Genomic DNA, 24,907 nt, shown 5'->3' on the forward strand with positions numbered 1-24,907 from the left:
GGTCATTATCACACACAATTCTTCACAGTGCCCCTTTTCAGTCCTGTAAATATGGATGTCAGATTTCTTTTTTTCTTTTTAAATGGACATTAATGGAAATTGGAAATATGCAGAGTGCTGATGTTCACTTTGTGATTCAGGAAATATTCATAATTCACTATGGGAAACTCTGATGTTCTGGAACAAGGGAACACCTTATTCCAAATGTACTCTCATTCAGAAGGTGTCTCTGGCAAAGCTACCCATGAAACAAGCCCATAAAGTTTATTCTTTTATATTGGCCAAGATACAAATATATATACGAAAAAACTCACGCCAGCCGTGCGCCGCAGTTTTCTCCCTCAATATCACCTCCTGCCACGTTATCAGTGTTCACAGATTCTGTTTCACTGGTGGGCATGCTCACTGCAAGAGTCAGAGGGAAGAAAAGAGCAGAAGGTTGGTAATTAGTCAGCAATACATTAGTAGTCACTTGCACTAGCTTAGCTAAAAGGTATACGTTAATAAGGAACAGTGAAAGTGCAGATCTTGGCCTTGTACAATTTGAATAAAATTCTCAGGAATTTCATGAGAGCTCTTGACTAAAGCATCTACTTTCAATTTCAGTTCACTACATAGAGAAGTAATACTGACCCATCTCACAACACTATGTGAAGAAAGAATGAAATCGACATTTGAAGTCTCTGTGCAATCAAAATAGTCTATTTCCATATTCCTCCTCTTACTGAGGGCATGACTGCCCATGACTTTTGCATTATATGTACATGATGGGTATGCAACAAAAAGCTTTGGCTGCAGCTCATCCCATGACCTCACAGCACTTCTGGGATGGCGCCTCATCAAACAGATAGTAATCGTTGTGTGATATCACATAAATGGTTCTAAAATTTTAGGACAGCACTTATTCTGGCTCTTGCTCCGTGGCTATTCTATTACTATAAGAGTTTTGTTTAAAGCAATGTTGAATAGGCACAATCCCTGAACTATTGAACTATTTCCCTGAACCATACTTATAAAGACCTTTTCTTGCTTTTTCTGACAATGCATGCCTCCGGTTACTTCCAACCCATCACCCCAAACTTTCCATTTCTGTCTTTTGCAATCCAGCAACATTATTAGTGAGTTTTTGTGTATAGCTGTCTCTGTGCATATTCAGAGATTTTATGTTTATTGCTTTTCCGGCCAAAGCCAGAAGCCATACAAACACCAACAGAATATGAACTGTACACTTGAACATACCCAATTCACATAGACATAACTCGTCATTATCACTTTAAACTATCTAAACTCATGAAAATCTTGTTTCTTCATCACCGTGGCTAAAAAGGAAGCCACTATAGCAGAGGTTTGATTGTCAGGAAAGTTATCAGACAATAACACTGAGATTGCCCAAGGAAGGAAGGGAAGCTTTTCTTTTAACATAATAGGAATAATAAATCTCTCTCTTTCCTTACTCCACTTAGGGCAAAAAACTATTATATGATCCAAGGTCTCTAACTTTCCTTGTCCACAGTCACAAACTCGTTCAGAATAAGGGAGTCCAGAGAAACGACCAGAAAGCACTTTAGAGGGGAAGGAGTTAAGTCTAGCCAATGTGAAGGCTCATTCAGAGATTTTAGAAAAATAGCTCACAGTCCAAATATGAAAAAGCATGCATGGCAGAAAATATGCAAAGAGCCAAAGAGGGACAATGAAGGATAACAAACTCAAATAAAAGTGACTGAAAAACTGCTACACTTCAGCAACCTTGTCACTGCATTCAGGGATGTAAAACTTCTCTTAAGTCAGAGACAATTAGAAGGCCAAACAGGCATGGTGAGGATACAGATTAGGTGGATCCATTCACAGGGCACCCAGCAATTCAGCCTACATCTACCAGAACATCAATCTACTCACTTTTGGCAGCTGTGTAGTAGTAAAGTAAATAAAGATTGACTTGCATGCTGGGCACTTGATGAAACAATCGTGCATGTTACTGGACCAATTCACATATCAACAATTGTAGGGAGAAGGTTAATGAGAAAAGGATATTTTCTTTTTGCTCTTGTTCGAAACTTGTTGATTTAAGCAGGACAGGCAATGTCCACATGCATTCTTGATCACAGTTAGGGTGCAGAGAACAAGTGCACAAAAGGATATAGTGCAGATTCATATCGAATGATTGATATGCTAGGATGCAGATACACATGACAGTGGACTGGGCACAACATGAAGCAATCCTCTAACTAGCTTAACCATCTTGGCCAGCCATCAGCCAACCAATGATGAGCCATGTATTTCTTCCCCATTGAGATCTTAGGATTTTGTTGACCACTTCACTATACACCCACTACAACATAGGTCATTAAGTCCCACAATGACTTTTCTAGAACATATGAATAAGTCACACTATGCTATATTGTGTATCATCATGCTACGTGGGAGACCACTGAAGCAAATTCCCTCTTGAAGGAGTAATGGAGAAAATATAGCTCAAGCGGGCCGAGCTGTCTTTACAGAACCCTCAAGAAAGAGAAGCAACCCTACAGCAAAGTGAATTACTAAAGGACCCTTTAAAATGTTTGGAAGTGTAAAAGGTAGGTGTTAAAAATTGCAATGAAAGAATGCTAACCCGGCAGATTATATTCTTGTATATCAGGGCACTATTATTCCTTTGTTTCTCTTCCAGAATCTAAGACAAATGACAATTTCCAGGGGTACAGCCAGCCCTCAAAGCCATCCTGTGTGCCCCCAAGCATAACACCTGACCACAAAACTTTTTCAACCCATTGGGTACCTCTGCCACACTGGCAAAGACACAGACATGGGTCTCTTTAACTCATGCCAGGAAGTAGAAGAATGAAGAACCCTTTCCCAGATTTTCAGTTTGTATTATAGCAAGCCAGAGGGTGGGAACAACACTGCTAGCCCTTTGACTGTAGCTCAGCTCAAAATATGGCCACTGTTAAAATTAGGTGCCAACCAGGGACCCATAAAGACTTCAGCCTTAACATTATAAATGCTGCACATTTATTGATAGTCTGTTACCTAAAAGCTCCAAGCTAATTCAGAGCCCTGTTGTGGTAGATGCTTTCCGATATTTATGTTGGTGATGGGGTAAGTTCACCTTAGTGAAGTGAAAGAAAAATGATATATTGTGCTTTGACAAGTACAGAATTTCACTCATCATCTCATTCTCCAAAAGGTTGCCAAGTTATTAAATAAATACTAGACAAAATAGACCAAACATTGGAGCAAAGAAAATATGAACACACAGGCATTTTTCTCCTGTATGGGGAGATAATGGAGATGCTGAATTAGAGAATGGGGTAGAAACTCTGTTAAAAATCAAAAGACTAGCCCACCTTTTGCTGCAGGATATTAGCCTTATAATATGTACGAGCAAGCAAATAGAACAACAGTGATTTCACATGACAGAAGGGCTTTCAAAACTAAGGATAGGGCCTTCAAGGTCATAAAGTCCAACTTGCACTATAGCAAGACTCTTATACATTTAAACCATCACCAACAGGTACTCATTCAACCTCACCTTAATTGCTGGCACACAGTGACATCACTATGTTTCAGATTGTAGGTTCAAAATTCATTTGTCCTCAAACTGGATGGGTGTCACCATTCTCTTCAGCAGTAAACAGCTCCCAGTTCATTGGGTTGGCAACATCAAGGGTGGCTGACTATAATCATACCACTGCCTTGCTCTACAGTGGTGTTCTTACAATCACCTGAATTCAGTCTGAATCTTTAGGGCTGCAAGTTAAACTCACCTAATGCTTTCCCACTTTTCTGATCTCCGAAAACAGTACATATGATGTCTTAGCACACACAAAAAAATGACTGCTCCAGGGTAACACAATGAGGCTGGACAGATGATCTGGCAGCTTCTCAAAGCACACATTTTACAAGCTACCCACCAGATACAAGATACAAGAACACCCTATATTAAGAGCTGAAAAGATGTGTGTCACAATTATTTTAATAAGAAATCATCCATAATGTGAAATAAGGTGATTACCTTATTTCACAATATGGGTAAGTGCAGGGCTGTCACATTTTGTTTCTGGTATAAGCTTTGGAAAGTCTAACTCATATTTAGCTTAAAAACATGCTCATTAAACATTCCTATCAACCACTTTCCTAAAACAGAAGAGAATGAAAATACAAAGCAAGCTGACATTTTTTTGGCCCATTCTAGTGATCAATTCCCGTTGTCTTCATTGTATGAAATTTGTCTTTGATTAATATGGCATAAGCCATGACTACAGCAGGCCAGGCTTCCCTAATACCAATGTTTTTGTCATGCATGGAAGAGTCTCTTGCATGAGGGGAAAGCTCCTTCGATAGGAGGAAAAGCTCCTCTGCTTAGCAGAATGGATCCACGGGATCAAACCCATGGGATGCAATTTACCAAGTGCTACTGTTTCACAACCATCATTGATTTCCCTGGGAGCTGTCTGGGAGGAGAGGGTGGCACATGCAAGTATCATCAAACTGAAAGCAGACTACATAGCAGAAAAGCCTGATGGATTACATCAACAGACAGCATTCTCTCTTCAAAACGTATGGTGATAATGCCTCTGAATTCATTCATTCATTTCTCTTTCCCCCGCCACTCCTTTTTTTCTTGATAGTCTGTATAATCTCTTATTTTAGAACAGTTAAACATCTGGAAACACTTTATCTGGCAATTATATACACTTTCAATTATTTTTTTAATATTGCTAAAAAGACACCCTCAGAATAATGAAATATCAGCTTGGTACAGATGGAACAAACTGATCCTATGGTTAGCATTTTAGCATATGGCTGTTCAAGGGATATAGAACAGAGTTATTAAGAAAAATAATCCTCAGATTTTGCACAGAGCATTTTGGAGACCTATTGGAGCTTGGCAACCTGAGACATGAATGTGAAAAAGATCTTAAATGGGAGTTATCACCTTGAACACAAGTGCACAATGCTGCAGATGCAGTAGAAAGAGACATATACATGCACCAACATACTGTACAGATACCACACATAAACACACATGTACACATACAAGGATGGGCACAAGAGTACATTGGAACATTACCATGAGGTTCTGAGGAGTGACTAAACCAAGCAAACTTTCCTTTCTTCTTATCAGGCAAGCCAGCTGGAGCGTTTCCTTTCACAGACAAGATGGTCAAGGACCAGGAACAAGACATCAACAGAGAACATGCAGCCAGGGACGGTCAGAAGAAAAAGAAACAAGGAACTCAGCTTATATGTAGGACAGCCACCTTATATCTGTCATCATGGGAATCAAGAATGCAAGATGAAAACAACGGCACATGGAAGAATGAAACATTACAACAGTGGCGCTGTCACAATAACAAATGATGAGTCCTCCAGTGTTCTGCTGCTTGTTACACCTGAACCCAGAAAACTCCAGAAACAACACGCCATTGATTTGAAGCCACAGATGCGCCAAGTGAGAAAACTCCTGGCTCTGTAGTCATCATCCATAGTTCTAACATCAGACTTGTTTACATGCTATCCAACTGAGGGCATATCTACACTATTAAATGTATTCATTCTATACCAATAACCATCACGAGTCCTCCACAGAATCCTGTAGCTTGCAGGAAGAAGGATTTAACGAGGACTTATTCCAGTCCTCTGCCTAAAGAATAACACTATCTAGCTGGTCTCTCCTGGAGAAAACTGGCAGAACAGCACAGAGGGGAAAGAGAGAAACATGAAAGCATTATTTAGGAATTAAATCAAATAAATTAAATACGTTGGTGCACATATTGCTGCCAGTCTTGTTGTTTTTCTGCCTCCAGAACATGTGAAGCAGCCATAAAATGTCAGAAAACTGGTTCATCTAACTCTCTACTTTGACTGGCAGTGGCTTTCCTTCTGTTGTTGTGTGAAGTTCTTGAGTTTTTGATTGCTTTTTTTTATGTTGTGGTTTCTAATAATGTTTTTATGCTCTATGTTTTATGCATTGTGAGCATGTTTGAAGGATGTGGGGTATGAGTTTATAAGTGAACAAAAATGTGTTATTGATAGGCATGTTTCACCAGCAGAGCCATTTCTGAGGGGAGAGTGGAATCAATTTGAGTTTAACTGCCACTAACTATTTGCCTTCTGGAAAATAAAAGAGAATACAAATAACAACCTCTCTGCTGCCACAACTACATACTTTTTGGGGGGGGGGGAATGAATCCTACACATCATACTACAATACATGCTACACAATACTACATTTTTAGAGTTCTGGAAAACATCTGGCAGGAATTGTGAGTGGTGAGATTGCAAGCAAGCACTACTGACAAAAATGTGGCTACACATGACATTTGCTAGACGTCATGTGGATCAGAAATGAGCCCAGGAAGTGAACTGAACAGTGGGTAGCTTTGACATTCAGAAATAGATTCTCTCTCTCAATAAAGAAGGAGGAAAAGTACATAGAAGTCTATTGTGATCAGAAGAAGAAGAGAGCAAATCTGGCATTATTTTCTACCGCAGATACAGAATTTCAGTTCAGAGCGGCGCTAAAATATTGTTGCCTTTCTGCAAATGTATTTTGTTTCCTGTTGAGCTTAGCTATTTACAATGGCCTTTAGGAACCAGAATACCTTACTTCTTGTTGGCACGCATGCTGGGTGGCCATTCTATTTGATAGTAGGGATCTTGTCAGGTCTCATAAATTTTGATTGACCAACTGACCATGTGGAGGAAAACTCAAGGGAAATTCAGGTGCTCGAAAAAGTGCTTCAGTAAGGAGAACACTTCCATTATCCAATATTTAAACCAATATTGGATGCCAAAAATATGCTTGTGACAATTAGATGAAACTCCCTTTAAAAGGTGCATGAGCTGCTGTCCTCTAGATAACTTGCCAGGTAGATACAAAAGATTCCACAGTATGTTTAACTGTCTGCCTCGGGGTGAGCATTCTGTTTCCTTAAATTCTGAACGCAAATTTCATTGTGCAGAATGTTCTTAACTTGCTTTCTTAAATATTGCTGCACAGCAGCTCGACGACATTATTCCAATATGATGGACTAAGATAGTTATTAATTTAATTTAATTTAAATTTTTAATTTTATTACATTTATATTCCGCCCTCCCCGCATCAGTGGGGCTGCCTTCATCACCTGTCCAGAAGGAAGTGGCTACCCAGGATAGGGTCATTTCTGTGGTGGCATCATCCTTTCAGAAAGTCCTTCATACCTAGTGCCTGGTCTTACAGTGCGATTTTAAGCAAAATTATTCCAGTTTAAGCCCATTGAAATCAATTAGTTTAAACTGGAGTAATTATGCATAGGATTGTAATGATAGTTTCACAGGCCAGCCTAAGACTACCTAAGCATTTTATTAGAGAGGTTGTTTTTACGTCTTATATTGCGGCGGGCTTGTATGACATTTTAAGACATTTTTAAAAGCAATATGCTGTTTCGTAATAGTTTTTGTGTCTTTTAATGGATTTTGTCTGTATCTTATTGCAAGCTGCCTCAAAAGCTTATGTTAAGAGGCAGGTTATAAATGTTTTTTTAAAAAATTAAATCAGTCTGCTTAGGCGTTTTTATTTGATGAGATAAGCAAAATTGAAGTGTAAAAGCTAGCAACAGCTGCACAGTCAAAAGAAAGCTTCCTTGTACCACAATGGTAACTCACCCTTCCCACCATCCCTACTAGGGTTAACAATCTCTGGGTGGGGACTGGTATTCTCCCAGAATTCCAACTGATCTCTAAGTTACAGAGCTCAGTTCCCCTAGAAGAAATGGCAGCCTCAGAAGGTTGGCTCTATGAGACAGAAGGAGCGGCATCACACTCCGGCTGCATTTCAGCCCCTCCCCTGAGTCCACTCTACTCAGGCACTGCTCCCAAATCTCCAGGAATTCCCATGCAGGAGCTGGCAACCCTACTCCAAACATACACCCTAGTATTCCTCCTTCCTGATTTTCCTGCTCATCCACAACTGTTGCTATCTTGTTTATATACACTGTACACTCCTGCATTTTCAGACTGAGACCATTATTAGCCAGCTGCAAGGTCTTGAGAAAAACTCTCCCTCTCAGTTACTCAGTTGGGGGGAAATGAGGTGGTTGGATGCGCCTGCACTCCGTCTCGACTTGGTGATGGGATGGGGCTGCCACTGCAAAGGCTCATGAGGGAAACTGGTAGAGGCAATGAAAATAAAATGTTTATTTAAAGAAAGAAAACATCAAGGGCTCAGAGGGAAGCCAAGGGTCTGTGCCTCTGCAAGCCAGTCAATATAACATGCCCTTCAGGTATTCTTAATCAGGGACTTCCGGTTTGGGATTCATGGAGGTCTAACGCAGCTCCACTTGCGGAGCTGACCGGACTGCCGTTTTAACCGGCCGGTGGGGTGAAAATAGCCCGCGGCCGACTGCTCTCAGGCGGGGAGCAGGCAAAGAACGCTCAAGACCCTAGGGTGAGCTAGATCTCGGACGAGGGGGGGCTCTACACAACGGGTCCCCTCCCGATCCTTGAGGTCCCACCTTGCGACGGGTCGGCTATAATCTCTGCGGCAGTTTTGGGGCCAATTCGGCTGGCATAAGACCTACATACCCAAGCTTCGATTGGGGGAAGAAGCTGAGAGGAGAACTCAAAATCAAAACAGCGATTACAACCCGAGAAAAGTGAAGAGAAGGTAAAGATCATTATCTTCCGATACGGGACAGATTGATAAAAACAGAGAAGGAAAAAAGTAGATTTTTAAACTGCAACAGACTAGTGAAAAGGAGGGGAAGACTCGGCAGGAATTGTATTTGAAAAGAGACTAAGCTTAAAGAAGTTATTAAAGAAATCGGACTATTGTTTTGAATACCTGTGGCTTTGGAGCTGTGAGAAAAAGACACCATCGCGAGATCTGCTGTGGGAAGACGGGAGACAGGAAGTGCGTAATAACAATAGAGTGGCTGGAGAGAAGAGGCCCTTGCTGGAGGGCAGGAAGTAGGGAATCGCCATCTTTGAAAGGGGAAGGGTCGCGGCTTCAGCGGAAGAGGAAGTAGGCCATCTTGGATTACAAAATCATAGAGAAACCATAGAGAAAAGACGCCCGACATTTTGGACTCTTTAAAATTTATTTTTAAAAGAAGATTGGGACATTTAAAACAGAAAAACGTTAAATTTTACGCCACGGAGTTAAGGAAGAGAGCGGATTCGTGGGAGCGAGCTAAAGCAAGCCCCACGATGTCAAAAAAAGAGTGGCAATCGGCAATAGAAAATCTGGATAAAAACTTGGATAAAAAACTTTTAGATATGATTAAAGAACTTAAGGACACGAAATTGGAGCTGATAAAAGAGGTTAAAGAGGTTACACAGACAGTAAAATCGGAGCTGTCAGAAGTGAAAAAAGGCATGGAAACAATACGAAGTGAATTACAAGGAACGCAGCAGAGAGTTAAAACAGTAGAAGACGCGATGGAGAATTTAGCAGACACGCAACAAACAGAGATGAGATTGGTGAAGGGGAGAATGTCAGTTGCAGAAACTAAACATATGGAGAAGCAGCTACGTTTTCGCGGCTTGCCAGAAGTGGAAGGGAAGTCAGCGCAAGAACAGATGACTGAGGTGTTGGCTGAATACCTGGGGAAGGAGGAGGAGGAAGTTGTGGCTATCCTAGACGTGGCATACCGTGTGAATTCGAGAATTGCAACCCAGAGGAAATTACCAAGAGATGTGATTGTGCAGTTTACAACACGAAATATGAAAGAGAGGATTGTGACAAAACAGTTTCAAGATCCATTGGAGATTGATGGCAAGACGATTATTATAATGAAGGAACTGCCCAGATCAGTGTTATTGGACCGGAAAAAATATAAAGTGCTAATTCAGATTTTGAAGGACATGAAAATCAGGTACAGATGGGAGTTACCGGAAGGAGTGTCCTTTGAGTTTGGAGGGGCAAAAAAACGCATCAGATCTGAGCGAGAGATGGAGCGATTTTTTAAGGACAATGAAAAAGACTTACCACCAAGACTATGAATATGGAGTGTAAAGTATTATCTTGGAATGTAAATGGACTAAACTCACCGAATAAGAGGAAAAATATTTTTCACTGGCTACTAAAACAAAAATGTGATATTGTTTGTTTGCAAGAGACCCATATTAGAAAACAGGATGTAAAATATTTAAAATCTGGAAAATTGGGCAAAGAATTTGCAGCGGCCTCCAACAAGAAAAAAAGAGGAGTGGTGTTGTACATAAAAGAGGAGCTACAGCCAAAACTTGTTATGAGAGATGTGGAAGCTAGATTTGTAGCAGTTGAATGCATTTGGAATTTAAAGAGAGTGTTGGTAGTCGGACTTTACGCACCTAACGGTGCAAAAGAAAGCTTCTTTGAGGATTTAAGGAAGCATTTAGACGATCTTGCATATGACCAGATAATTCTTGCTGGAGACTTCAATGGAGTGACAGACTTGGAACTAGACAAAAAGACTACAACGGCACAAAAGAAAAGAGGTCTATTGCCAAAGCTTTTTTTTGAGTTGATTCAACAAGAGACTCTCGAAGATGTATGGAGGAGAGAATATCCTAAAAGTAGACAGTTTACTTTCTATTCTGCAAGGCATTCTACATTATCAAGAATTGATATGATCTGGGCCTCAAAAGACTTAGCGTTATGGACTAAGGAGGTAGAAATAATGCCGATGGTAGGCTCAGATCACAACCCAATTATGTGGAAATTTGGAAAAAGGAGAAAAAGGAAAGCATGGAGAATAAATGAGGACTTGTTACAGGAAAGAGAGAATATGGAAATATTGAGAAGAGAGACAAAGTTTTTTATACAATACAACATGAATAAAGAAGTACCAACCAATAAAGTTTGGGATGCTTACAAGGCGGTTGTAAGGGGCATACTAATGGACTTAAATGGTAGAGCAAGAAAGAAGAAAGAGGAGAAAAGACAAGAGATTGAGGAGAAAATAAAAGCCAAAGAAATACAGCTAAAAAAGAGACCAGGGAAAAAGAAGGTATACCAGGAAATTAAAATACTTCAAGAACAGCTAACAGCAATGAGCAATAAAGAATTGGAGTGGAATCTTAAAAGACTGAATCAAAAAGCGTTTGAGGGTGCTAATAAACCTGGAAAGTACCTGGCATGGCAATTGAAGAAGAAAAGGGAAAAGAAAATAATAAATAAAATTTGTGAAGACAACAAAACGTATTGGGAGCAGACTACCATTAGTAGAGCCTTTTATAAATTCTACGCTAAGCTGTATAATAAAAAAGAAGCAAACAAAGAATCAATAGCGTCATATCTGGAGAAAACCAAACTTCCAGAAATCTCGGAAGCTTGGAGAAATAAGTTGAACAGTGAAGTAACTGACGAGGAAATAAGTAAGGCAATACAATCTGCAAATCTAGGAAAGGCGCCAGGGCCAGATGGACTTACGGCTAAATTCTATAAGACAATGGCTAATGAACTGGCACCATTCCTAAAAGAGGTGATGAATGGGGTTTTAAGGGATCAAAGGATTCCAGACACCTGGAGTGAAGCGAATATATCATTGATCCCAAAAGAGGGCCAAGACCTGACTAATGTGAAAAATTATAGACCTATATCGCTACTTAACAATGACTATAAAATTTTTGCGAAGATATTGGAGGAGAGATTGAAGGGGTGGCTCTCGGAAGTCATAGAGGAGGAACAAGCAGGCTTTTTGCCAGACAGACAAATAAGAGACAATTTAAGGACAGTGATCAATGCTATTGAATATTATGACAAGCGTTGTGACAAAGAGGTTGGTTTCTTCTTTGTAGACGCTGAAAAAGCGTTTGACAATTTAAACTGGGACTTTATGTTTGCCACTATGGAAAAGCTACAATTGGGAGAAAGATTCATCAGAGCAATTAAGGAAATTTACAGAGACCAGACTGCAGCAATCGTGGTGAATGATGAATTGACCAAGAAATTGACGATAAGTAAAGGAACAAGACAAGGTTGCCCGTTATCTCCATTGTTGTTCATTCTAGTATTGGAGATTCTGATGATACAAATACGTCAAGATGAGGAAATTCGTGGAATAAAAATAAAGGACTATTCATATAAGGTCAGAGCATTTGCGGACGACATAATGTTAATTGTAGAGGACCCATTGGAGAACATGCCAAGAGTGATAGATAAGATCAAGGAGTTTGGAGACTTGGCAGGTTTCTTCATTAACAAAAAGAAGTCAAAGATACTATGCAAAAACATGACGAAGCAGAAACAACAATTGTTAATGGAAACAACGGATTGTGAAGTAACAAGTAAAGTGAAATATTTGGGAGTCGAATTAACTGCAAAGAACATAGATCTATTCAAAAACAATTATGAAAAACTATGGACTCAGATAGAGAGAGACTTGATTAAATGGAATAGACTGAATTTGTCATGGTTGGGTAGGATGGCAGCAGTTAAGATGAATGTGTTACCAAGAGTAATGTTTTTGCTACAGACAATACCAATCATCAGAGACTCTAAACAATTTGAAAAATGGCAGAGGAAAATATCAGACTTTGTTTGGGCAGGCAAGAAGCCTCGAGTGAAAGTGAAAGTTTTACAAGATGCAAAGGAAAGAGGCGGAATGCAACTGCCCAATCTGAGACTTTATCATGATGCAATCTGCCTAGTTTGGTTGAAAGAATGGATGACATTAAAGAACAAGAAATTACTAGCCCTAGAGGGATATAAAAAAATATTTGGATGGCACGCATATTTATGGCATGATAAAGTAAAGGTCAACTCGATGTTCCTGCATCACTTTGTTCGGAGAAGTCTATATATAATCTGGAAGAAGTACAGAATTTATTTACAAGAAGGAACTCCTTTGTGGGTGGTTCCGTATGAGGTGATAGACCCGAGAGCTGTTGATAATGAACAACAATGTTTAACGTACAAAGAAATAACTAAAACTGAAGCATCCAAACTCAGAATAAAGACACAAGAGGAACTATCACCTAACTTCGACTGGTTCCAGTATAGACAGATCAGAGACTTATATAATTCGGACTCTGTAAAGGGAGGTATACGAATAGAGAATTCGGAACTAGAGCAGACCCTTCTTAAAGAAGATAAGAAAAGAATATCCAAGGTATACCAAGTACTGTTGAAGTGGTATACCGAGGATGAGATAGTTAAAATACAAATGGTGAAATGGGCTATAAACTTTAATAAAGAAATAACAATGGAGGCATGGGAATACTTGTGGAAAACTACAATGAAGACAACGACATGTAATAATATCAAAGAGAACATCTACAAAATGATCTATCGTTGGTACATGACACCAAAGAAGATTGCGCTAGGGAATTCGAATACTTCTAATAAATGCTGGAAATGTAAGAAGCATGAGGGCTCCCTCTATCATATGTGGTGGTCGTGTGAGGTAGCTAGGCAGTACTGGGGGGAAATAATAAGAGAAATGAGTGAAATTTTACAATTTCAAATTAATAAGAACCCAGAACTCCTGCTACTGAACTTGGGAATGGAGGGAATTCCAGCCCAATACAGGACGTTGATATTTTATATGACAGCAGCAGCTAGACTTCTGTATGCGCAAAAATGGAAAGTACAAGAAGTGCCAACTATTGAAGATTGGATTTACAAATTGCTGTATATGGCTGAAATGGATAAGATGACAAGAAAACTGAGAGATCTGGACTCAGGGCAGTTCAACACAGACTGGGAGAAGCTGAAACAATACCTGGAGAAGAAATGGGAGGTGGGAGGAAAACTGTGGCAGTTTGAGAACTACTGAAGCATTGAAGTAGAGGGGGGAGACTTTACCAGGGGGAGAAGAGATAAATGTGAATTAATAAGCAGTCAGATTAATAGATTGATATATATATAGATATATATAGGTTAATAAACAGAGCATAGAGAAAATAATTAACTATAAGGATTAAATATAAGGATTGATTAACTAACAATATTTTCTTTCTTTTTGGTAAGTACCAAACTGAATGTCTGAAGATATAGATGGGTCAAATTGATTGACTACGCGATGAGAGATATATAGAACTATTACAAAAAGATAGAATGAGTAACATATAGAGAATAAGTCAAATTGTTTGATATAAATGAATGTATGATCTATATGGTTTATGATATATAGAAATATTTGAAATTGAAAAATGGGATAAATTGTTTATCTAAGATGGAAACAAAGACTTACAGTTTGGGCATACAATGTTAAAAATAGTCAGGGATGTACTGCTTAGAATAATGGAGAATATATATTTGTTTTAGATAGAGGAAGCTAATAAAAATAAGGGAAAGGGGACAAAGGGTGGGAAAGCTGTTGGAAGTCAACAAAAAGGGGGGGAAAGGGAGGGCGTTAGAGATGAAAAAATTGGGGAAAATTGAATGTAAATGTAAAAATAATGTTCTAACCCAATAAAAAATTTTTCAAAAAAAAAAAAAGGTATTCTTAATCAGAACTACCTCAACTGGTGAGGTGTCATCTGGAGATGACAGCTGCTGCGAAGCAGCTCCTTGATCGCTGTTTGTTCTCCATTGGAGACAAATATGCCATTGAAGCAGATTGGTGTTCCACATGAGGAACTGATCTGAAAGAAGACTGTGACAATGCACATTCTTCAGTGGTTCAATACAGGGATAACGTTTTCAATCAGAAAGGCTTTTGCCAGCCACTCAACAACTCTGGGTAAAAAAAAATAGCTTTTAAAAATCGGACTTCTACTTCTTCTCACTGTCTCCCTCCATTTTTTAATCAAACACACCCAGGCCTGCCAACTTTCCAGACAAGGACTCATCACTCAAATGCAGATGGATTGATCAGCCAATTATCTCCCCCAACTGTAGGTACAAAAGGACTACATTGCATTACAGGAGGCAAGAGATGCAGAGTGTGGGACCCTATCCCCAAATCTTTGAGAGTTCTGTCAGTCCACTAGACAGGAGTCAGGGGAACACGGCACAGTGGAACAGGTTGACACATTATTGGACAAATAAACATATTGTAGAATTCTTTCATGCTGCATGCAGTTTTGCAGCAAGATTAATATATAGTAGAGAGAGAGAGTCATTTCTCTGCCGTCTTGCATTGTGGAGAAGAAAAAAGAGAAAAGATAGTTATGAATCTGGACCAAGAGGGCACAAAAAAAGGAAACTCATGGGGAGATTCCATCCATCCTTTCCTTGCAAGGCAACAGGCAGACAGGCAGTCTGTGCCATCCATAACAGTAGGAGCAGAATTTCTATGAAGGGGCTGGTGCACATGAAAGAAAAAAACCACCCATGGGAATTTTAAACCATAAAGGATTGGATGGATATGAATGGTGAGCTTCCTACGGAGTTTTCAACTCATTTACTTTACCTATGACATACACTACAGAGTCAAAACCAAAGAGAAGAGGCATGGTAAAGTGGCCACTGGTGAGATCTATTATGAAAAGGAAAAATAATGTTGTGTCAGTTTCAAGTCTGTCAGGCTTTGGTCTAAAAATGTACATTAACAATATAGGCAAGTTTGCCAATCTCCAGGTGGTGGGACAAAGTCTCCAGAGGATAAACGACTTCTGTCACAATCTGAATAAAAGGCCAATTAAAACATTCTGCACAAAATGTGGTAAAGCAGTTTCTGGGCTCTCTCATTTTTCATCACAGGTAGTGGGGTTGCATGTTAGACTGTTCCCCATAAAAAGAAAGTGTATGTATGTATGTATGTATGTATGTATGTATGTATGTATGTATGGATGGATGGATGGATGGATGGATGGATGGATGGATGGATGATGATGATGATGATGATGATGATGATGATGATGATGATAAGAAGATTTGATTTATATACTGCCCTTCAGGACAACTTAACACCCATTCAAAGTGGTTTTAAAAGTGTGTTATTATTATCCCCACAACAATCACCCTGTGAAGTGAATGGAGCTGAGAGAACTCTGAGAGAGCTGTGATTGACCCAAGGTCACCCAGCTGGCTTCAAGCAGAGGAGTGGGGAATCAAACCTGGTTCTTCAGATTAGAGTATTGCCATTCTTAACCACTACACCAAACTGGCAGGAAGAAAGCTAAGCTGAATCCTTTTCCTTAACTTGCTAGCTTTCTGTATGCAGGAAACTTTGTGGGCGGGGAAGGGTGGAATTCAAATTTATATCTTAAATGGTATAATCCAGGAAAAGTGTTATCATTTTATTGTAGTGAATATATTAACTGGTCCAAACTCAGTCCCCAAAGTGTTAATAACTGCAAAGTTTTACAGCATTACACGGATTTTTTTAAAAAAATTAAATTTTCTAAATGTAAACTGTAGGCTCCCTGCTCCTAGCCTGAAATGAGAACAAAACACCTTTCCGTATTCTTAACTACCTGCCAACATAATGCAATGTCTGCTAAATATATTTGTAATTTTGAACACAGCTCTCCACATGAGTATTCCTTCAGGCATTTTCCTTAATTCAATGGCAAGTCTGATACTTACCATTATATTATCATAAAATCTTATGGGGCAGAGAAATGAGACAGACTGTAGGCACAGGCAGTGTTTTTACCTCAGAAATGAGGTTAAACAAGGATTCTTCTAGTGAAAGGGCTTTCCTCTTAAAGCAAGTTTTTCAAGCAGGTAATTTTAGCTCTTGCACCTCTTCAGACAGACACTGGAAATGGGTAAATTATACCAAATTGAATGAAAAAAAACTGAAGTGTATTTAATGGGTTTGCAGCACTCACTTTTGTAGTTTGCAAATACTTTGGGGAGCATTCATAGAAGTGAGGCACTGATGATATTATCTTGAATTAAACCTTGTGTGGGCAGGTGTTATGCAAGCTTCCCTCACACAGCTGTCAAAGTAAACTAATTTCTAACCTTAAATATCCCTTGCTATTCTCATCTTGGTTCCTCATGTATTTTAGTCACTAGGTCTATGTAATCTGGACAGAGGGTCTGGAGAGAATCTTTACATTTAATGGCTTGAATGAGGAAAACAGAAGAACAGTGGGGGCCTGTAGCCAAATATTTTCCCGTTTAATATATTTTAAACAAATATATGAAAGTTAGTCTTTGCAGCTGTTGGGCACTTGCATTGCTCCCCTCTGCCGTTTCTCTTTTGGTTTTCCATTCCTGCTCAAAGTTTTCCCTCTGTATTTCTTCCTGTATCCCTATTTCCTCCAAAGCCGCTTTCCTCCTCCCATTGTTTCTTCTATCCTTTTTCATCTTGGTCCTTTTTGCCTAGCCTGTCAAAGGCGGGTTTAGGAGGGAGTCCAGGTAGCTCATTTGCTAGAGCCCTGACATCAGCAAAGGCCTTGGAGACCAACGGAATCTCTATTCTCACTTTGAACAGAGCCTAAGAAAGTTAAGAGACAGTGTGAGATAATTTTGTTTGTACAATTCCCCAGTCACATGCTCTCAGCCTAACCTACCACACAGGGTTGTTGTGAGGATAAAACGGAGAACAATGCAAACCATTTTGGGTCCCACTGGAGAGAAAGGCAGGGTATAAATAAAAATAAAAATCTAACCGTGCTCTTGCTTTCTTCTGTCAGAAGGTTTATCCTATAAAACCTGCAAGAGCTTCAATATAGCTTTTCTCTAGCTCTCAGTGACAGAAACTGCATGAAATCATGAACACATTTCTAAATAACATTCCTACTCATGTCTGAAGAAGGGAGCTCTGATTCTTGAAAGAATATACTCTGAAAATCCTGTTGGTCTCTAAGGTGCGGCTAGACTCAAATCCTGCTGTTCTACTGCAGACCTACATGGCTATCCATCTAATAAATACCATCTTAAAAATCCAGAGGAGTTAGCCGTGTTAGTCTGTAGTAGCAAAATCAGAAAGAGTCCCGTAGCACCTTTAAGACTAACCAATTTTATTGTAGCATAAGCTTTCGAGAATCACAGTTCTCTTCGTCAGATGCATGATACAAACTGGTCAAATACGAAGAGAACTTGATTCTCGAAAGCTTATGCTACAATAAAATTGGTTCATCTTAAAAATGTTTGCCCAATAGAAAGTCTTCTCATGTTGACAGACCATATAGCCCTGGTGGGCTCTTAAGTTAAAGCAGCTGTTGCAGAAGAGGTAACACTTTCTTATTAATATTCTTGTTCATGTAAGTTATATTCTGCTGGTCTATGAGTGTAATAAAATTTGAATGACGCAGAAACAGGTGCAAGCAACCTCCACAAAGTAGTAGCCTTATGATAAAACTTAGCCATTGCTCATAAGTAAAGAGAGTTAGGATTAAAGCGTATTTACAAAAATGGCTGTTTTACAGTTCACTCTACATCCATAAGGGCTATGAATCTGATTTACAAATAAAATTAAAACTCCCAGGATTTTGTGGCAGTTATCTGATTTTACAGCTCTGTGAAGTAACTGTGGCAATGTAGAATTTTAGATCCCTTAACGATACTAGGAAAATCTACATTGTATTGATTTATTGTCCAGGAGGACAAGTCATTCTTCTGCACTGTTCATCTACTCTTTATACACAAATAGGACGTTATCCACTCTCCCTAGAAAATCTGGGCTCAGTGAAACACACTGAGTGAAACACACTTGTTAAATGAGGGATGTGTACTCCGGCCGTCGATCCACTTCCGATCCATGTTCTGAACCCATTCATACATTGTCCTGGTGGCATGTATATGCTCATATATCCAAAGGTGGTTTTCAGATAGGATGTTGTTTAGACTTTAATACTTTATCAGAGAAACAGATTACAAGCCCTTTTTCTGGGAGTAGCTCCTCTTTTAAGCTCAGTAAGTACTCGCCCCTGTAATGCCTGATTTAAAGAGACAGGACTCATCACTCCTCAGTGTGGCTGCTGTCAGGAAGCTGAGTAACATGGCTATTCAGACATTCAATGACGTGTGTGGTATCCTTGGTGGGGTTACTATTGACCCAAACCACAGGCAGTTAACAATGAGGATGAGAGAGAGAGAGAGCATTATTTTTGTAACAGCAAAATTTATTAGGAAGCTTTTCCTTGAAATGTCAGACAGTGTCAGCCTACTTTTGGTTTTTATTTTATTTTCAGGTTTGTAAAACATTCCTTTAGTACGTGGCTTAACGCTGTGCCAGAAGAATGTGTTGCTCTTTAATTATCCCACATCCAGAAAAAAAAAACAGCATTAGGACAGCATATTTAATACTGTCACACAACAACATAGTTTGGTTTCTCAACTGGGAAAAATTTGTGAGCCAGCCCTCAACACAGAAATTAAAATGTATATATTTTTGGACCCAAAATACAGACAAAAGGATCAAGATAAGAGGCAGGAGGCCAACTTGTCAGAATTACTTTCTTATAACATTACTCTAGATTAGAAGTCGGCATGGACCAGGGGAAAACTCCGATCTGTGGGTCCATGGGCCATGGCATTTCATGGACCATGGACCATGAATTTTTCACGATCCAGCGCCAGTGCAAACCAACCGGTTTGTTGGTCCAGCTGGCACCGGAAGCGCTGCTGGAGCAAGGGGGATTTAAATGTTAAAGTGCTCCTGGCTAGGGGTTTGCAGGGATAGAAAGATTTGGTTTTCCCGCTTCGGAATTTCCGAAGCAAGAAAAAGAATTGGAAATAAGAGATTTCTGCTTGTTACCCTGCTTTGGTATGCTTCATGAAGATTCAGAGCACACCGAATCTTCCCGCCCCACCGCTTATTTCACTCGATAGGATATTTTACCCACTCCCATTGGGTAAAATAAATGGTGGCAGGACTTCCCAGTTCCCGCACTTCAGCTGACCCATGGAGGGGAATCCCCCTCCGTGGGCCGGCTGGAGTTTAAAGGGCTCATTCTCTGCTGCTTGCGCAGCAGGGAAACAGCCGTTTCTGGGCTTCAGCTGGCCTGCAGAGGGGGGAATAGCACCGGGAGTGCTCTAACCCCCCTTGTTCCAGCTGACTGGCAGTTCATAGAAAATGAGCATCCCACAACCCACTGGTTTGTGAAAATTGAACCGGCTTGGTCCATGTAAAATTTTGGTCCATTTTTTGGTCCGTGCCCACCTCTACTCTAGATTTATTGGTAAATGTTTTGCTATTGTTAACACACACCCAAACTTGACTCAAATTAACAACTCCTTCATACTGCCTTACTTCTGCTTTCCACTCCTCCCCCACAATGATTATTTTTGAATACAATGATTGGTTCTACTCTGCTTTCTGCTGGATAGAATTTATCTTCTCTCAGTAAATGTTTACTCCCCCTTCCCCCATGGAAGAAAAATGGGTCAAATATTCAGGAAGCAATAGTATAACTTTGAGGACCATAGTTTCAGGTGGGTGGCCATGTTTGTCTGCAGTTAGAGCAAGATTCATGTCCAATAGTACCTTAGAGTCAACCAGATTTCCAAAGTATGAGCTTTGGAGAGTCAAACCTTCCTTTGAACAGAGCTTTGACTCTTGAAGGTTCATACCAGACCCAGATCTTGCTCTTTAGTGGCCACAGTGACATTAATATAAATGATTTTGGGCCCGGTACTTTTCAATATTTTTATCAATGATCTGGATGAAGAAGTGAAGGGGCTGCTAATTAAATTTGAGGATGATACCAAATTGGGAGGAGTAGCAAACACCCAAGAAGACAGAATTAAAATTCAACAAGACCTGAATACTATGGAGAAGTGGGCAGCTGTGAATAGGATGCAATTCAACAAAGACAAGTGCACAGTATTACATCTGGGCCACAAAAATGGGAAGCACAAATACTGCATGGGGGATACACTTCTGGGCAGTAGTATATGTGAAAGGGATCTTGGAGTAAGAGTGGACTGTAAACTAAATATGAGCAGTCAGCGTGATGCGGTGGCAAAAAAGGCTAATCAATCTTGGGTTGTATCAAAGGAGCCATAGCGTCGAAATCGCAGGAGGTCATAGCCAGGCCCAGCGCCACCACTGAGGCTGTGAAGCGGGCGCCGTGGGGCTAGAGGGGGCGCCAGAGAAGGCCCTGGGGGCAGAGGCACGTGTCCCACGCTGCTGCTGGCCAGCCCCGTGCCGCCGCCCGCTCCCAGGTAGGCACAGCAGACACGGGCCAGGGACGACAGGCGGCCGGGGCGGCACGCAGCGCGCGGGTGGCCTCCTCGCTCTGCCCCAGCCACCCGCCGGCGCACTGCATGATGACATCATCAAGCAGTCCGGGGTGCACATGTGAGGCTGACCTCCAGCGCCACAAACCCTGGTGCTGGGGCTGGTCATAGCCCTTCTCTATACTGCCTTGGTCAGGCCGCACCTGGAGTATTGTATGCAGTTCTGGAGGCCTCACTTCAAAAAGGATGTGGACAAAATCAAGAGGGTGCAGAGGAGAGCGATGAGGATGATCAGGGGTCTGGAGACTGAGCCCTACGAGGAAAGGCTGAGGGCCTTGGGAATGTTTAGTTTGGAGAAGAGGAGATTGAGGGGGGACATGATTACTCTCTTTAAATATTTGAAAGGCTGTCATTTGGAGGAGGGCAAGGAGCTGTTCCAGTTGGCAGCAGAGGGTAGGACCCGAAGCAATGGACTTAAATTACAAGCAGAAAGGTACCGGCTGGATATTAGGAAAAACTTTTTCACGGTCAAAGTAGTTCAAAGGTGGAGTCAGCTGCCTAGGGAGGTGGTGAGCTCCCCCTCACTGGCAGTTTTCAAGAAGAGGCTGGATGAATATTTGTCAGAGATGCTTTAGGTTGATCCTGCACTGGGCAGGAGGTTGGACTAGATGGGCTGTATGGACCCTTCCAACTCTATGATTCTATGATTGTTGTCACCATTAATCATTTCTAATTCTTCCAAACAATGGCAGGACATGGTGAGGATGAACACTATGGGGTAATTTATGAAAAGACAAGAGCTAGGGTTCCAGCGTACCTGCAGGCCACTGTCTTGGACCTAGAAAAGTCCAGCTCCTTTCCAGATGTGCAATTATTTTCTGGTAAAAGACATGTTCAGAGACTATGTAAGAATCCGTTCTTACATATTCTCAGTTCTATGCCTTTTTTATTTGGGAGTTTCTAGGACCAGCTGCAAGGTTTTGAGGCCCTCCCCTATTCATAGTGTGCCAGACAGGGAAGGGAAAAGAGGCATTTAACTTGGAACTAACCTGAGTTAGTTCTCTTCCTACTACTTCCAGTAAGTGTGTCCTGCCTATGTATTAGTTACGCTCAAACCAGTTTGGCTTACATTCTGCTCACCAGTCACAAATAGGGACCTTATTGTTCATTGAGCTGTTCAGATGCATATGAGCTAATTTGGATGCATCCAGTTTGCATGTTTACACTGTTTTCTCACACAGTTAGATGACTGTCACAGTAGCCATCTTCACCCCCATCACATCCAATTTTAAAGAGTACACAGTAAGAAGAAAAAAAGAAGAAAATTTGAAGGAGCTGAGAATTATTAAGGTGCTCTATGTGCCTTCAGTGTCTGCCCACAAACCTGAATAATCTTGCAATCGGTCCTTGTGATCACTTCTTGAATAGACTGTAACAGATGCAAAATAGGGCAATGCAATTTTTCCAATGTTAGTCAATTAAAGGATTCATCTGATTGTGTTGGTGCAAAGAGGGGATGAACTGCAAGCAACTCTGTGCTTTACAACATAAGTTGATCATTTTGATTATCTCAGTATGACCCAGTAATTTAGTTCTTGAGCTGGGCAATGGCAGCCACAAGATACATTGACCAGGAAGATGCGCAGATACAGAGCTACTTTGAATGCTACTTGCTTGAAATGAACTTCATCAGGGAATATCAAAACAGTCTGATCAGGTGTGAAATCAACATGGGCTGCATGAGGTAAATTTGCCTGGAGATCATACTCCTGTGGAAGTTTGCAGCATGCTATGCCTATTTTCTCTATGTTAATGTGCCCCTGGTGCTGGCCAAGGGACTTACTCTCTTGTTATGGGATTGTGCCTAGGATTTTGGCCTTGGATTCTTGTGTAATGACAAAAACCCAAGCAATGGTCTCTTTCCAATGGTTTTTATATGTAAGTTTTTTAATGTCTGCATTCTTCCTCGCTTCCCCCCTCCACACACTCACAAAATGAGAATACCACCACCATACTAATGTCTGTTCCTGTGGTGCATCAGTCAGGCTCCCTTGCACAATGCCTACAATCATTAGAATTTGTAGCTGATCTTCCCTTAGTTACTGGATTATTTTCCATCTCAATGGAGAATGATAAACTGTGGCACTCTTTCCCTCCATCTCTTTCTATCAGTTTTTGACAGATAATAAATCATCCCATGGCATTGTCTTTTATTTTGTGGTATTTATGCTGAAGGAGCCAAAGGGAAGCAGGCTGGATGACACTTGTCTCCAGCGGCTAATTGGTGAGCTAAGGAGATGATAACAGCTTGCTCCCATCCTATGCTATTTTACGACTTCCACTCAGGCAAATTCTGCTGGGCTTGCTTGTGTGAACTGACTCCTGTTCTTTCTTTCTGGTATTATGCATGGAAACTAAAATGCAATTGGGGGGGGGGGATCCATGCACTCTCTTTCCTAAAGGGTATCTGCCTTTCCCAGTGACACCTGCAATATATCAGACAGTATGGTAAAGTAGCATAACAAAAATTCCGAAAACTGCTGTGCATTTAACGACTATAGCATTGAATTAAACTTCTTTTTATTGAAGTAATACAATGCCCCCAAATGCCATGATTTAAGAACTAAAATTAAACAGTGAAGCTGCCTATCAGACCCCAAGAAACTCATATAGTTCAATGTGGCCTGTTTTAGAAACTACAGCTCTTCATTTCCAGTGAATCTTCCAAGAACCCCTTTACACAGCTGGATTAGAGGGAAGCGGAAACTTACTGAAGCACTTTGACTCTTTTTGAGGAGCTGCTTGAGAGGAAATGCACGAAAGCAAGGCAAGCAGGCCTGGTGCTACTGGGAAAAGCCTGTGGACATTTAAGAAAAATGGCATCTTTGAAGTCAAGATGCTGAGCCCCCAGTCTGCTCTAGGAATAGTAAGTTGATATAGAAAACACACAATATAATTCCAAAGAGGCCTCATCCTGCTGCTGTGTACTGCTGTCGTTTAATGAAAACTTTTGGGAATAAAGACAGACAGGCAGGTACCTTGAGCACAAGTGGAGGGGGTGGGGGAGAAGTCCGAAAGAATCCAACCAAATGTGGCTTAGAGTATATCTGATGGCCTGTTCTGTGGCAGTGATGCCAGATAAGAATATTTACTTCTCTATCACCATTACCCCTCCTCAGTTTCATTCCATGGGACTTTTCCAGGTGGTTAGAGGCTAGTTGCATCCTGATCTCCTCGCAATAGAGAATTCAGTAGCTCACTGTGACAATTTTGCTAATATCTTTGAAGATAAAATTGCTTGCATGTGCTCTAACCTTCGCATTTTATGGCCCCTAGGGAATCCAGATAAGTTATGGGTATGGCCAGATATCTTACTCATTTGGATAGCCCATCTTATAGAAGAGCTTTCACCCTTGCCCGATGTGAAGTTATCTCTTCAACAGTCTTCAAAGGAAAATATAGAAAAATCCCATACAAGGACAGACGCTGCCGTTGTTCTATTGGTGAAGTGGAATCACTTATTCATATGTTCTTTCGCTGTCCTTTCCATCAGGTTTATAGGGACAAGTTTATTTCCCCACTCTTAGACAGACCAATTGCAGAGGCAAATAAGGCCTGCCTGGAGAAACTCCTAACTGATGAAAATCCAACTATCTCCAGGCAAATAGCCAAATTCTGTCTCCATTTGGTTAAATTCCATAATAGGAAGTATGGCCATACATAGGCTGTCCTACTCTTTTTACGATTTTAACTATTTTAATGTCAATATTTGAAATATTAGAATTACTGCAGTTCCCAGAGAACTATATACATTTTAAGATAAGATATTAAATGCTAAATGTATTTTTCTATGTCCTTCTACAACTAAATGAAACTCTTTCAAAAAGTTCTGTTAAACATGTGTTTAACTTCCTC

At 40.5% G+C, this 24,907-nt stretch overlaps 1 protein-coding gene across 1 annotated transcript in view; it reads right to left on the minus strand.

The window, feature by feature from the left end:
- The window catches only part of CACNA1C (calcium voltage-gated channel subunit alpha1 C), a 681,102-nt gene that overhangs the window by 214,186 nt on the left and 442,009 nt on the right, over positions 1-24,907 (minus strand). The window contains exon 10 of the mRNA XM_054988003.1: positions 315-405. Coding sequence (XP_054843978.1) covers positions 315-405 — 91 coding nt within the window. The remainder of the gene's footprint in view (positions 1-314; positions 406-24,907) is intronic.

The sequence above is a fragment of the Eublepharis macularius genome, chromosome 9, assembly GCF_028583425.1.
Source record: "Eublepharis macularius isolate TG4126 chromosome 9, MPM_Emac_v1.0, whole genome shotgun sequence".
Lineage (NCBI taxonomy): Eukaryota > Metazoa > Chordata > Lepidosauria > Squamata > Eublepharidae > Eublepharis > Eublepharis macularius.